Source organism: Falco punctatus, assembly GCF_963210335.1.
Source record: "Falco punctatus genome assembly, chromosome: 4".
NCBI classification, from domain to species: domain Eukaryota; kingdom Metazoa; phylum Chordata; class Aves; order Falconiformes; family Falconidae; genus Falco; species Falco punctatus.
In genome coordinates, this window is record NC_137583.1 from 38,033,308 (window position 1) to 38,046,326 (window position 13,019).

At 49.3% G+C, this 13,019-nt stretch overlaps 2 protein-coding genes across 5 annotated transcripts in view; one reads left to right on the forward strand and one right to left on the reverse strand.

Annotated features, from left to right (window-relative positions):
- PPL (periplakin) overlaps positions 1 to 12,553 on the forward strand; it is a 37,046-nt gene extending 24,493 nt beyond the window's left edge. Inside the window, exons 14-22 of the mRNA XM_080387337.1 lie at positions 205 to 362; positions 1,317 to 1,495; positions 1,583 to 1,721; positions 2,513 to 2,706; positions 3,061 to 3,211; positions 3,505 to 3,588; positions 4,568 to 4,684; positions 5,344 to 5,436; positions 5,926 to 12,553. Coding sequence (XP_080243463.1) covers positions 205 to 362; positions 1,317 to 1,495; positions 1,583 to 1,721; positions 2,513 to 2,706; positions 3,061 to 3,211; positions 3,505 to 3,588; positions 4,568 to 4,684; positions 5,344 to 5,436; positions 5,926 to 8,610 — 3,800 coding nt within the window. The 3' untranslated portion in view covers positions 8,611 to 12,553. The remainder of the gene's footprint in view (positions 1 to 204; positions 363 to 1,316; positions 1,496 to 1,582; positions 1,722 to 2,512; positions 2,707 to 3,060; positions 3,212 to 3,504; positions 3,589 to 4,567; positions 4,685 to 5,343; positions 5,437 to 5,925) is intronic.
- Positions 10,260 to 13,019, reverse strand: part of UBN1 (ubinuclein 1) — a 28,143-nt gene continuing 25,383 nt past the window's right edge. For all 4 annotated transcript variants that reach the window (XM_080387360.1, XM_080387358.1, XM_080387359.1 and 1 more), the window contains one exon: positions 10,260 to 12,716. In XM_080387360.1, the coding sequence (XP_080243486.1) occupies positions 12,664 to 12,716 (53 nt within the window). In that variant the 3' untranslated portion in view covers positions 10,260 to 12,663. The remainder of the gene's footprint in view (positions 12,717 to 13,019) is intronic.

Below are 13,019 nucleotides of genomic sequence, written 5' to 3' on the forward strand. Positions count from 1 at the left end.
TAGGTAGTGGCTGATCCTGGGGGTACATCACGGAGAGCTTCACATCTCCTAAGGGTCCTGGGGACAACGGTGTTGGGATGCGCGTGGTACAGAGCAGCCAGGGCTCAGGGAACAGAGGGGGACGTGGGTTTTGCACTCACTGGTGGGACTGAGCCTCGACCCAGCTTCCAGCTGGCTCTGACCTGCTCCCCCCTCGTTATCCAGATGCTGCATCGGTTCGGGGACGCCAACTTCTGGCAGGGCTGGAGAAAGTGAACAGCGACCTGGACAAGCAGGAGAAAGCAATAACAGCAAATCTCCGTCCACCGCTGGAGCAGAGCCGGGCTGTGCAGGACAGCACTGAGCGCTCCAAGGACCTGAAGGTACAGGGCTGTGGAAGGAGACAGATGGTGCCATGCAAGGACTGTGGTCCCAGGGGGTCTCCAGGGTGGTCCTGAGTATGCTGGGTGCTGTAAACACTCCCTGAGCCCAGGAGCATGCAGGGATGATGCTTACAGCTGGTTGCTTCTTCCAGTGGAGATGGGGAGCAGCCCTTTAAGCAGCCTCAGAAGTCAAACACCCTTGCCCTGCTGCTGGTTCAGTTCGGTCACAGAAAGGTTGAATGGGAAAAAGGTGACAACTGCAGAGCACAGACTATGGGGAGGAGAGGGGAGCCCTCAGGTTTTGATCCTGCCTGCATTCTGAGCACAGCAGGGATGTTACCATTGCCACCACCATCACCTGCTCAGAAAGGAGCAGGAAAACACTTATGGTCCAGGGCATTGTTTCTCCTTGTGGACCTGCTCCACCAAGCCCCGTTGCTGGTAGCATCCTGCTCCTTTCCTCTCCTTCAGACCCCTAATTAAGCCAGGCTCCGTGCCACAAACCTCCTTCGGTTTAGGAGGAAGTTCAGGTCCTGGTTACATCACCTGCCAAGGGCTACGTCAAAATCCAGGTGCCACCACAAGTGAAAGCAAATTGCCCCAACTGCCTGCAGTGCTTTGACATCCAGGCAAGCATTCCTCCATCAGGCTGCAAAGCCCAGTGGTCCAGATGAGTCCAGCACATTTGTGACAGAGCTAGAGCTGCTGGGAACCGCTCCCCAGCCACAATTTCCTTGTTAAGGGCTAGCTAGCCTGCCCCAGAAGAGATCCAAGTCATCAGAAAGTCAACAGAAAATATCCTTTTGTCCCCTATGGGACTGAAAGACATCTGCCATCAAACACAAGCCCTCAGCCCTGACCTCTCTCCCTTCTCACACTGGGCAGCCAAGGGTCAGCTTCTTTGTAGCCACAAGGTTTAGTTCAGCTCCTATAACGGCTTTATTCCTACCACAGAACATCACCAACGAGGTCCGTCGCATTGAACCCGAGAAAACGAGGAAGATCCAGGAATGCGAGGCCTTCATCGAATCAGTGCCAAACACTGGCAGTGCCACCTTGGTAAAGAACAAGGTGGAGAACACCAACAAGAAGTACGACCGCGTGGTCCAGCTGCTCAGCGCTGCCCAAGAGAAGTCAGTCATGGCTTAAGTCACAACGTAGGATCCTGCAGGAGATAGGTGCGGGCAGGCTGAAACACCTTTCCTCTTGTGTCCATACAGAGTGGAGGTGGCCACACACCTCGAGAGGAGCCTCCAACAAGGCCGAGACTTGCTGTCTACCTACGAGAACAAGCTGGTTGTAGATGACACAGTACCAGAGGATTTGCGGGTGGTAGACCGTAAGAAAGAAGAGCTGCTGGTGAGTGTTTTCTCCAGCCAGATTTCTAGCCTATGGACATGCTCCACATGAAAAACCACTTTCCAAAAGCTGGGGTAACAGCTGCTCAACTCACAAGTTTCCACCAGTTAGTAAAGGGATGGTCTCCCACAGCTGGAGATGGGACCTCGGCTTAACTGCAGCGATCCACACCTACTTTAGATGCAAACTGTTCCCCCTTCCCCAAACCAGAAACCAAATGCCAGTTAAAAACTTGTGGTTTGGTGAAAGGGCTAATGGCAAAGGACAAAATGGTCTAGGAAAAGCAACGTGGGTCCATCGCTTTCCAGTATCAGGCCACTAGCAGGGCTTTGAGAATAGTCACTGCTAGAAAAAGCTACCAGCCAAAACCAGCAATCCTTCTACCGTAGGAAGGCCAGAATTTTCTGTCCTCCTTCAGCTTTTCCATCAAGCCCCCAAGTTTGGACTAGCATGCAAAAGCTTTCACAGCTCCTTCTGGAGCTGTTGCGAGCCTTAAACCCTGTTCCTGCCAGTGCATGAGGAGCACCAAACATTCTGCACGCTTTTAAAGGTTAGCAGGTGAGAAGGGAGCAAGAGCCAGCCTTTCTCCCCATCAGCTTTACCAGATGGCTCTACCTAAGCTCTGCAAGCCTCTGACTGGTTTTTCTCCACAACTCATAGCACTGCTGCAGCCCAGCCATTCCTTAGCATCCTCTGCAGCTCCAGCGGAGTGGCTGGAGTTAACAGGGAACAGTGACAAAAGCCTGGCATGTGTGCAACCCCGGAGAATCCCTCTCCTACTTTTTCCACAGGCCATGGGGACCGAGCTCCAGTCCAAAAGGTTCCTGCTCAATGAAGCAGAGCAGAACTTGTTAAGGACGAAGACGTGCTCCAACACCCTGGCCAGCAAGTTCCAGGAGCACTGCCCAGACATTGAACGGCAGGAAGCCGAGCTCTACAAACTCAACCAGCGCTTCAACAACCTCAGCAAGCAAATTGACCACAGGTAAGACTCCAGGACAGGATCGAGCTAGGACTGGGGAGCTGGGATATTTACAGTGGAGCTGGAACCACACTGAATCTGGGAAAGGCACACCATCATGGGAACAGGGAGTTGCAGAAGGGCTTCCAGGGAGGTCTAGGGAGGAGGAGAAAGGTTCCTGGCATCCACTGGGTGGGTAGGTCTGGGCAGCCTTTAGGATTAAGTGCTCTTGCAACAGCAACAAGGGCTTTAGCAAGGGAACAGCTGACTCAAATCTCTTGTCTTTAGGGAGCAGGGGAAGCAGGGACAGGTTAAGAGGGGTTTGCAGAAAATGCAGGAGATGTGACAGTGCTGAAGCTGAGCTGATTTCCCCCACAGAACACAGACCCTGCAGAAAGCAAGAAGTGCCTATTCCAACTACCGCGCCAACTACGACAAAGTCAACCAGTTCCTGTGTAACATACCCAACTACGAGCCACAGGAGACCGACAACATCCAGCAAGTGGAAATGAAGCTGAAGAACCAAGCGGTAATTATTTCCGAGAGCACCCTGGGCCTCCCAGGGAAAGGAGAAGGAGCAACACTAAAAGGAATAGAACATAGCTAGCTCCTGAACATAAAATAGAAAAATATAAATGCTTATTAGCTTTATTTATTTTTATGCTATAAGGTCCCACTGTCCGTGCCTTGTTTACATGCAGCAGGGCAGCTTGAGAAGGTTCCAATTCTCAGTGTTGCAATTTTAATGGCAACCCTCCAAAAAGGCTGAATGGTGCGTTTGGATGTCGTGTTCCCTCTGACGCGTATCTCTGTGCATGCCAGGCGCTCCTCACTGACATCGCAAGCAAGGAACAGGAGGTGCAGGAGGTCTCTGCCACAGCTCAGCAATACCAGCAGGCAGTGAAGGTAAGGACTGCAATTCTGCTGGTGGGACACTAACACAGAATCACACAAAAGGGTTGGGTTGGAAGAGACCATCAAAGGCCACCTCGTCCAGCCCCCCTGCAGCAAGCAGGGACACCTTCCACTGGATCAGGCTGCCCAGAGCCCCGTCCAGCCTGACCCTGGATGTGTCCAGGGACGGGGCATCCACCACCTCCCTGGGCAGCCTGTGCCAGTGTCTCACCACCCTCAGCGTAAAAAGTTTCTTCCTTACATCTAGTCGGAATCAACCCTCTTCTAGTTTAAAACCATTGTCCCTTGTCCCATTGCTACAGGCCCTGCTAACACGTCTGTCCCCACCTTTCTAACAAGCCCCCTTTAAGTACCAAAAGGCCACAAGAAGGTCTCCCCAGAGCCTTCTCTTCTCCAGGCTGAGCAGCCCCAACTCTCCCAGCCTTTGCTTATAGCACAGGTGTTCCACACTCTGATCATCTTTGTGGCCTCCTGTGGACCCGCTCCAACAGGTCCATGTCTTTCCTATGCTGGGGCCCCCAGAGCTGGAGGCAGCACCACAGGGGGGTCTCACCAGAGCGGAGTAGAGGGGCAGGATCCCGTACATCCTGCAAGGAGTCACCTAAAGAAAGCCTAGTGCCCTTGCTCTGTCAACCGATGAGCTAAAACCAGGTTGTATCTACTGTAGCATAGACATCATGTGGCCGTTAGCATGGCAGGTAGCTCAGATTTATAGTCTGGGGGGGGAGGGTTTCCATCCCAAGCCCAGCATCAGTAACCGAACAGCCAGCCCCCACCTGCCACTGTGCGGTTACAGCCACAGGGCAGCAGCCAGCCCAGGACCTGCTGGGAGGTCTCTGTGTCCCACCAGCCTCAGCAGCTTCCCTAAAGCACAGGTCGAGGGAAGGCGGCATTAAAGTCAGTGTTTTGGAGGCACCTGTGTGTGACGGGGCCTCAGTAATCTCACTGTCCTGGGAACTTCTTCCCACAGGACTATGAGCTGGAAGCTGAGAAGCTCCGGTCCATCCTTGACCTAGAGAACGGCCGGAATGGGTACATGAGCAAGAAGCCCAGGCTCCAGTCTCCAGCTGCAAAAGTGAAAGAGGAGGTAAGTAAGGGGCAGCCTGCAGAGAGCTGGAGCAGATGGCAGCTTATGGGACCCCGGGTCCAGCAGTTATATTTAGTGTCAGCGACCTTGGTCCAGAGGGGACTGCAGAGGATGGGGGGAGGAAGGGATTTTCTATCATTCTTAACCCATCCATTTCTTTGGGCTGGGCTGGCCAGAATGAGAGAGGGAAAAAGCTGGATTTAACACTTTCTGAAGGGGAGAAAGGTGGGGGGAGGAAAGTGAAAAACCAGAAAGGTTTTCCCCCCTCTCCAGACTTTCAAGCAGAGAGGGAGATTTCACCGCCAAAGACTGCATCCTAGACAGAAATACCCACCGACAGCAGGCCACAGGTTACTTATTTACACGGGAGGTGTTTGCTGCCTGCCTCAAACGCACCCTGCCCGTCAGGCAGGCAGAAGTGCCCACCCAGCTCTTCCTCGCCTGCATCTCTTTTTGCAGACCTTGAGTAGGGAATGTACATGACTGCACGCCCACAAGAATCACTCCTCCTCCCCCAAAGTGTGGCAGATCACTGCTGTAGAAGGTTTTTAGAAGAGCACCCAGGGTTACTTCTTTAGGGCCTGTTGTTTCTATTCAGCAAATCTTGAACAAGCACCCCTGGTTCCACCATCTCTTCTCAACACATTTTTGTTCCGTAGGAAGCTGTTCTGGCAGCCAGGTTCACTGAAGTGAATGCTGTGAACAGACAGAGGCTGCAGAATCTGGAATTCGCTCAGAGCCTCCTGCGGCAGGTAAGTGGCCATCAGGAGCAATGCGATACTCAAAGGACAGTTGCGTAAACAACACACATGCTGCTTGCCTTTGCTATTACAATTGGAACTGGAAACCAATCTAGCTAGTGTCTTGTGCCCCCAGAATCATTAAGCAGCAGACACTTCAATCAGACAACCCTTCTGCTCTCCCCCAGTCCCATCTCCCACTTGCCCTAGGAAGCTCCCCATCATTTCCCAAACCCACACCAGAATGGTGTCCTTTGAGGCTAAAGGCTTTGTCCTGGCAGCAACAGGCAGTGCAGAAAGCATTTCTTAGGCTGGAAATCCACGGAGCAGTCCAAGAGCAGCCTGTTTGCATATACCCCCTGTTCAGTGTTTGCAACAGGCAACCTCCATTAACCAAGCTCAGCATCCTCCCGTCGTTTTGTCACAGGAGGCACTGAAAATAAGCACCAAAAGTATGATTATTTGGGGTTTTTTGACTACACGTTCTTTTTTCAACAACAGCAACCAGAGGTTCAAGTGACACAAGACTTTGTCCAGACCAAGAAGTCCGTAAGGCCCGTGGAAGAAGTCTGGAAGTTGAAGAAAGAGCTTGAAGATGAGACTCAGCGTCGGCAACAGCTAGAAGCAGAGATCAAAGCCATTCAGAACAACATTGTCCACCTGCAAAACCAGAAGCCCCAAGAAACCGTTATTAAGAAAGAACTGCTGAAGAAAGTGCCTGACCCTCAGCTGGAGGAGAGCTTCCACAAGCTGCAGCAAAACCTGGCAGAAGAGCAGCGCAAGAACCAGGTGCTCCAGGATGAGCTGGAGGCTCTTAAAACCAGGCTGCGTGTTCTGGAGCACGAGAAGAGGGAAGGAGGGCAGGAGTACATAGTTAAAGAGGTACTGCGTATTGAACAAGATAAGGCTCAAGCTGATGAAATCCTGAAGCTCAAGGAAGAATTGGAAGAGCTCAGGAGGCAGGAGGGAACCAGAGAGAATGAAGTCATCCTTTTACGCCAACAAATTGCTGTGCTGTCCAGTGAAAAGAACAAGGAGCAGGAGAAAGTAACAGAGAAGGAGGTGCTGAAGCTGCAGAATGATCCCCAGCTGGAGATGGAATTCCAGATGTTGCAAGAGAACAAGCAGAGGGAGAGTGCCCTCCGGCAGAAGCATGAGGAAGAGCTCAGCTTCCTCCAGGACAAACTCAAACGTCTTGAGAAGGAACGGGCCATTGCCGAGGGCAAAATTACTGTCAAGGAGGTGCTGAAGGTAGAGAAAGACTTAGCCATTGAGAGAGAGGTGAATGAGCTCCGGCGCCAGTATGAAGATGAGAAGTCCAAGGGTCGTTCCAACGAGCGCGAAAAGGCTGAACTGCTCAGGAAGATCCAGCTGCTGGAGGAAGAGAACGCCAAGGTGGTCGTCCATGAGAAAGTGCGTGAGATTGTGCGCCCAGATCCCAAGGCTGAAAATGAAGTTGCCAACCTTCGTTTGGAGCTGGTAGAGCAGGAGAGGAGATACCGAGGTGGCGATGAACAGCTGAAGACCTGCCAGAATGAGCTGGCTGCTCTGAGGAACAGAGGGCCACTGGTAGAAGTCAAAGAAGTCATTAAGGAGGTCATTAAGTACAAGAATGACCCAGAAACCGAAAAGGAGCTACAGCGACTCCGGGAGGAAATCATAGAGAGAACAGCAGCAATTGAGAGAGCGGACCTTGAGATCTACCAGCTGAAACAAGAGATACAAGCTTTGAAAGATACCAAACCTCAAGTGCATATGAAGGAAGTTGTGCAAGAAATTCTGCAGTTTCGGGAAGACCCCAAGACCAGAGAGGAGGTGGAGTCTCTGAGAGCGCAGCTAGCAGATGAACAGATGAAACACATTGACCTGGAGAGGGAGCGGCTACTCCAAGAAGAAAAAGTACGACAGAAAGAGGAGGAACTTTTCCAGGTGAAGGAGAAAGTGGTCCAACAGGAAGTAGTGAAGTACGAGCAAGACCCCACCTTGAAAGCTGAAGTCAACTCCTTCTCTCAGAGCATCGAGAGCGAGTTGAAGCAAATAGACTGCCTCCGTGAAGAACTCCGCAAGCTGCAGAGGAGGCGGTCTGAGCTAGAGCGTCAGCTAGAAGAACTTGAGAAAGAGAGACAGGCCCGCAGAGAGGCTGAACTGGAGGTGCAGAGGCTGAAGATCAGGTTAAATGACTTGGAAGAACAGGAGAGAGAGACAACAGAACGAGTGACTGTGAAACAGAAAGTGATCCTTCAGCAAGATCCCCAGCAAGAAAAGGAGCACTCCCTCCTCAAGCTGGAGCTAGAAGAAGAGAAGCACCGGAGACAAGTCTTGCAAACCGAACTAGAAGCCCTAAGAAAGAGGCTCCTTTCTTTGGAGAAGATGGAGGTCAAGGAGAAAGTGGTCTTTTCAGAGAGTGTCCAAGTGGACAAAGGAGACACAGAATATGAGATTCAAAAGCTGAAGAGCAATCTGGAGGAGGAAAGCAGGCGTAAGAGGGAGCTAGATGCAGATATCAACCGCCTCGAAACCAGGCTGTCTGAGGTGGAATTCAACAACTCCAAGTCATCAAAGGAGCTAGACTTACTCAGGGAGGAAAACCACAAACTGCACCTTGAGAAACAGAACCTGCTGATGGAAACAAGGAGACTGCAGTCAGAGATTGAACTCACAGCAACAGAAGCTCGGGATTTGAGAAACATGACCCACATGGACAGTGGAATAAGCCTGGACTCCAGATTCCAAGCTTTGGAAAGAGAGTTGGATGATCTGAAGCAGTTGTCCAGAGAAAAAGATGCAGAGATCGAGCAGCTCCAGAATCGCCTCAAGACAGTGGCTATCAAGAGGGAACAAAGAGAGAACCACCTGAGGCGCTCCATTGTGGTCATCGACCCCGACACAGGAAAAGAAATGTCTCCAGAGGAAGCTCATGTGCTTGGCCTCATTGAATGGAGCTTGTTTGTCAAACTGAAGAGTCAGGAATGCGACTGGGAGGAGATCTCCATAAAGGGTCCCAACGGGGAATCATCTGTGATCCTCGACAGGAAGTCTGGCAGGGAATTCTCAATTGAGGATGCCTTGAAGAGTGGAAGGCTAACCACGGCTCAGTACAACAGTTACCTCAACAAGGAGATGTCAATCCAGGAGCTGGCAGTCTTGGTGTCTGGAAGTAATTACACAGCGCTCCCTCCACTTTAGACACTTCTCTCAAGAGCAGCTAGTCAGAGCTGTGCCACTTGTTAGACTACCAGATCACTGCAAATCCTCGCCCTCCTTTGAGTCTTCCAAAATGCTAGAGCCTCTGCCCCAGCCACGCTGCGACGCCGCACTGCTTGCTGTCATACACTGCAGAAAAGCACCACCAGTAGTGGAAAAGACGTTTGTTGTTGGGACTACAGCAAAACCTTCTCCCCCCTCTTCATCCCTACTTAATCCCTCAACCTAACAAAAACCAAGACAAAAAGCCTCAGGACAGTGAAGTACCTGAAGTCCAAACACCCAGCAGAACCTGCAGTTTCCTCAACATATACTCACGTACTCGCATAAAAAGCTACGTACAGCAGTTCGTTAGAGAGACTGAAGGTCAAGATGACTCCGAGGTGACCAGCAGGAGCTGGGTACGTCAGCTGCATGTTGGTAAGCCAGTTTCATCGTGGACAACCGACTAAATGATGGGATCGTCCTCTGAGAAAACCAGCTCTGTAAAAACAAAGGTGTGCTACACATCACAACACAGAATCACCACATCAATACCAAAACACCATCATTTTGTTCACCTACGTGCCTATGCTGCTGGGGAAGAGCGAAGCAGATTTAATTTGATGGCATCAGCCGTAGATCCAGGAGGAGCATTCACATACCACTGAGGTCAACAAGAAGTATGTGAAGAGATGGCAGTATTGCCGAACGCAAGAGGGTAGTGTAAAGCATGCAGCTGTAACGAAACGCAGAGTGCCTTCGAAACACAGTTAGCTTACCTCATGGTTAAAAGCCATTTGTGCTGGTATTTTACTGGATGGAGTTACATGCAGCTACATGTTTCATTTACTTGTGTAAGGGAATGGGAAATAGAGGGGAATTCTATTTATAGTACAAAATAAAAATGCAGTGGTTCCAATCAGCAGCTGGTTTTTCTTTATTAATAATGCCAGCCTCTCGATCTTTGGCTTTACAAGAAGATGCCATTTCAGAGTCAAAGTTTAAAAAAAAAAAAAACAACACACAAACAAACAAAAAACCTGTTCATTTTAGCTGTTGACCCTTTTCCAAGAGGGAAATTGCTGAAGCAGCATTAGAGTTGGGACTAAATGCAGTTCACTCCCATCTAATGGCGCTAATAACGAACAGGTCTACAGCTGCAGGAAACCGGGAAGTACACTGGGATGGTACCAGGGGCTTCCACACCTAGAGCATGTTCATTTCTTTTCCCCAAATCCCAGCTAATACCCGATCCCCAGTAAATTCTGTCACCAACAAAAGCAGCTGTAAGCATTCACTGCACATCCACCCTGGCTTTGGGGATTAACATCGTTATTTTACCTTTGCTACTGAAAGGATCGTGCAGGATAACACCGTGGCTCCAGGGTCTGAACCCCACATGCTCCTTCCAGCAGATGTCAGCTTCACACTTCAGGAGGAGCACACTGAATGAGAATATGAAATTCTACCACCACAACGGCTAGAAACAAAGCTGCAATTTACTTACCATGTAAGAGCCTTTAGTTAAAACCAGTAAATCAGTAATTCACTCAAGAAACAGATGATCAAGAGATGATCATCCAAGCTGAAACACAAACTCCTGAAAACAAAGTCATGAAACTCTAGAGGTAAGGAGATGGGAAAAAGCATTTTGGAAACTTTGAAACAATTTATTCAGTTGTTCTGTACAAGATTAACAGTTTTTATACCATCCCCACCATCTTCAGCAAGACAGTCCCAACACACACACAAAAATAAAATAAAAAAATAATAATAAAAAAAAAAAAAAGAAGTAAGCCACAGCTCTTACACCCAAAAGGAACTGCCATACTAAGTAAGTGTCATGGGAGCCTTGCCTCCCCACACCGTCACGAAAGCGTTGCAAGTTGCCTCGTCAAGGCAGAGACGCCGGATTCCTGGCTCCCCATCAGCTGTCAGGTCTCTGTGTGGTTCTGCCTTGCTGTGACTCTGCTCCATACCATTCACTCATTCATTATAGCATGTAAAGAAAAAAATATCCCACAGAATTTCCACCAAATAAACATTTCCCTGAGGCAAGAGGCTTCGCTAAATTCCTAGAAGGAGGGCATTCTGCTCTGGCCATGCACACGGTGCTTCCCAGCAGAAGCATTCAAGTGAAAGCAAAGAGAGGGAGTAGAACCAGTACCTCAAGTCACTCGCCGAGAGCCCCTATCCTGCCAGGTGTCCGAATGCTCTTTCAGCTGCCATGGGAAGTTGAAGGTGCAAATTACCTCTCAGGATTAGGCCTTCAATGGGAACCATGCGACATCCACTGCTCAGAGTCCATCAATAACGGCTGTGCTTAGTTTTAGTAACACAAGTTCTGTCTTTGGCTCTTTTGCTACAACCTAGGTATTTTCTGTAAACAAATTTTAAATCTGAGCAGCTTTTTGTTCTTTTTTTTTTTGTAATATAAACAATGCACTGATCTTGGGAAATTATGTATTAGCTCAAATTGAAAACAGCCCATCTTGGATCTTATCAAAACTGGGGAAAACTAAAGTAGATATTTGTTTTTATACTCAGTGTCAGCATCTTTCCCCAAAGCTCAAGGAAGGCTGCAAGCTTCTGCTTGAAATACCAGTAAAGTCTGTGTGGATCAGCGCTACTACTGCACAATTCAGATTTAGCTGTGGGGGCCTGAGAAGAGGCAGGCTAGGAGAGAGCAGAAAATCAAACCCTATAAAACTCAGCTGGAACCACAGCCTGCCCTTAGCTATGCACAGACTGAAAGGGCATGCTCAGGAGAAGTATTAGGTCTAAGACTTAAAAAAATTAGAAAGACACACCCCAATTATAGATGGTCCCCATTCCTGCAGCTGTGACAAGCACACGATCCTAGTGCAGAAATCATTGAGGAAAGCAATATTGTTCTCTAGAATTCATTTGACTAGTAGTGACCTTGGTTAATCTAGATCATTCCCTCTGCCCGCCAAAGAGATCACAACGACGACCCTAGGAAAGAATGGCTTTAGGGGAGGGCCTGGAACCCACTTGCACAAACTTGGATAAGAACTGGTGCTCTTGCTGGATTTGGTACTGTATTTGCAGTCACCAAGACACCACTGAAGTCCAGACAGTGCAGCTTTTTTTTTTGATGTGCAACCATAAAAAGCTCTATTAAATAAACCAGAATACATTTTAAATACAGAATGATTAAAAAAGGGTTGAGGAGCACACAAAACAGGGCTGAAATGTGTGTTACTAGTCCATTCTTGCTCCACCATAAAAGGCACTGGAATTATGTCTTCCTATACACGTGACATGCTGAAAAGTGTCCCATCCAATCCAATGCATTCGATGGCAACGAGGATAAAACTGAGCAGGAAAAAAGCATCCCTTGGAGGGGAAAAAAAAAATAATCCGAAACCCAAAAGAAGTAGAATTCTCAAAGTCAATGACTGCATCTAAAAATGTCTCTCTAAAGAGTCTTCCTTCTCCTCCAGAGGGGAACATCAGGTGGTTCGTTAGGTTTACCACACAGGAAACGTTAAGTCCTCCAATTAACTGTAGCACAGTTTTATAGTACAATTGAAGAGTTAGTCAAATGTCTTCAGAAAGCACTGGCAGTGCTAGAATTATCCAAGTAAATCCAAAGCAGAAGAAAGAAGCACCTTTCATACCCTCCACTGGGAAACCAAGGAGGTAACTGGACTTGGAGGTACTTGGCAGATAAAGACACAGGTGGGTGGGAAACCACTGCAAGAAATATAAGCCACCCGAGTCTCCCTGCAAGTTCTAGCTCCTGCCAGTGCCAGGGAATGCATGAAAGGCAGCAGCGATAAAACAGTGCTACAAAATGCTTCTCTCATTAGGGCATGGCTCAAAGTGGCCCTTTGTGTGGAGCTTAGCTCTGAAAGCCTCCAAGCAAACACACCAATGAGTTCCTCACTGCAGTTCAGTCTCTCCAGTTGTGAGGGGGGGGGGAAAAAAAAAAAAAAAAAAAAAAAAGACACAGCCAGTATCCAAAGTTCATGACCTGTTCCTCTTGGTTTTATCCTATGTGTGCTCTAGCTCCCCTCCTCGCAGACGTCACAACTTGCGCTGCTGTGCATTGGACCCTTTGCCGTGAAGCTGAGAAGCATCTGAAAGAAAATACAACCAAGTGGGAAGGGGGTTTGACATCAGTTCCACGGAGCTGCGCGCAGCTGGAGCAGCCAGGTTTCTCTGCACAGAAAGACGTACTTTTCCCTTTCAGCCCCAAGGAATCAGGGGGTAAGAGGACGTGCTTGGAGACACCTCACAACTGGGAGCAGCCCTGCCTCTGCACCTGAGGTGTGGGAAGCACTGAGGGTCCCTGTGGCCTCCCAGCAAAAGCACCATGGCATAGATTCAGATTGCTGGTTGACTGGGTAGCCTATGCCCTTCTCTAAAAGCCGCCCTACCGT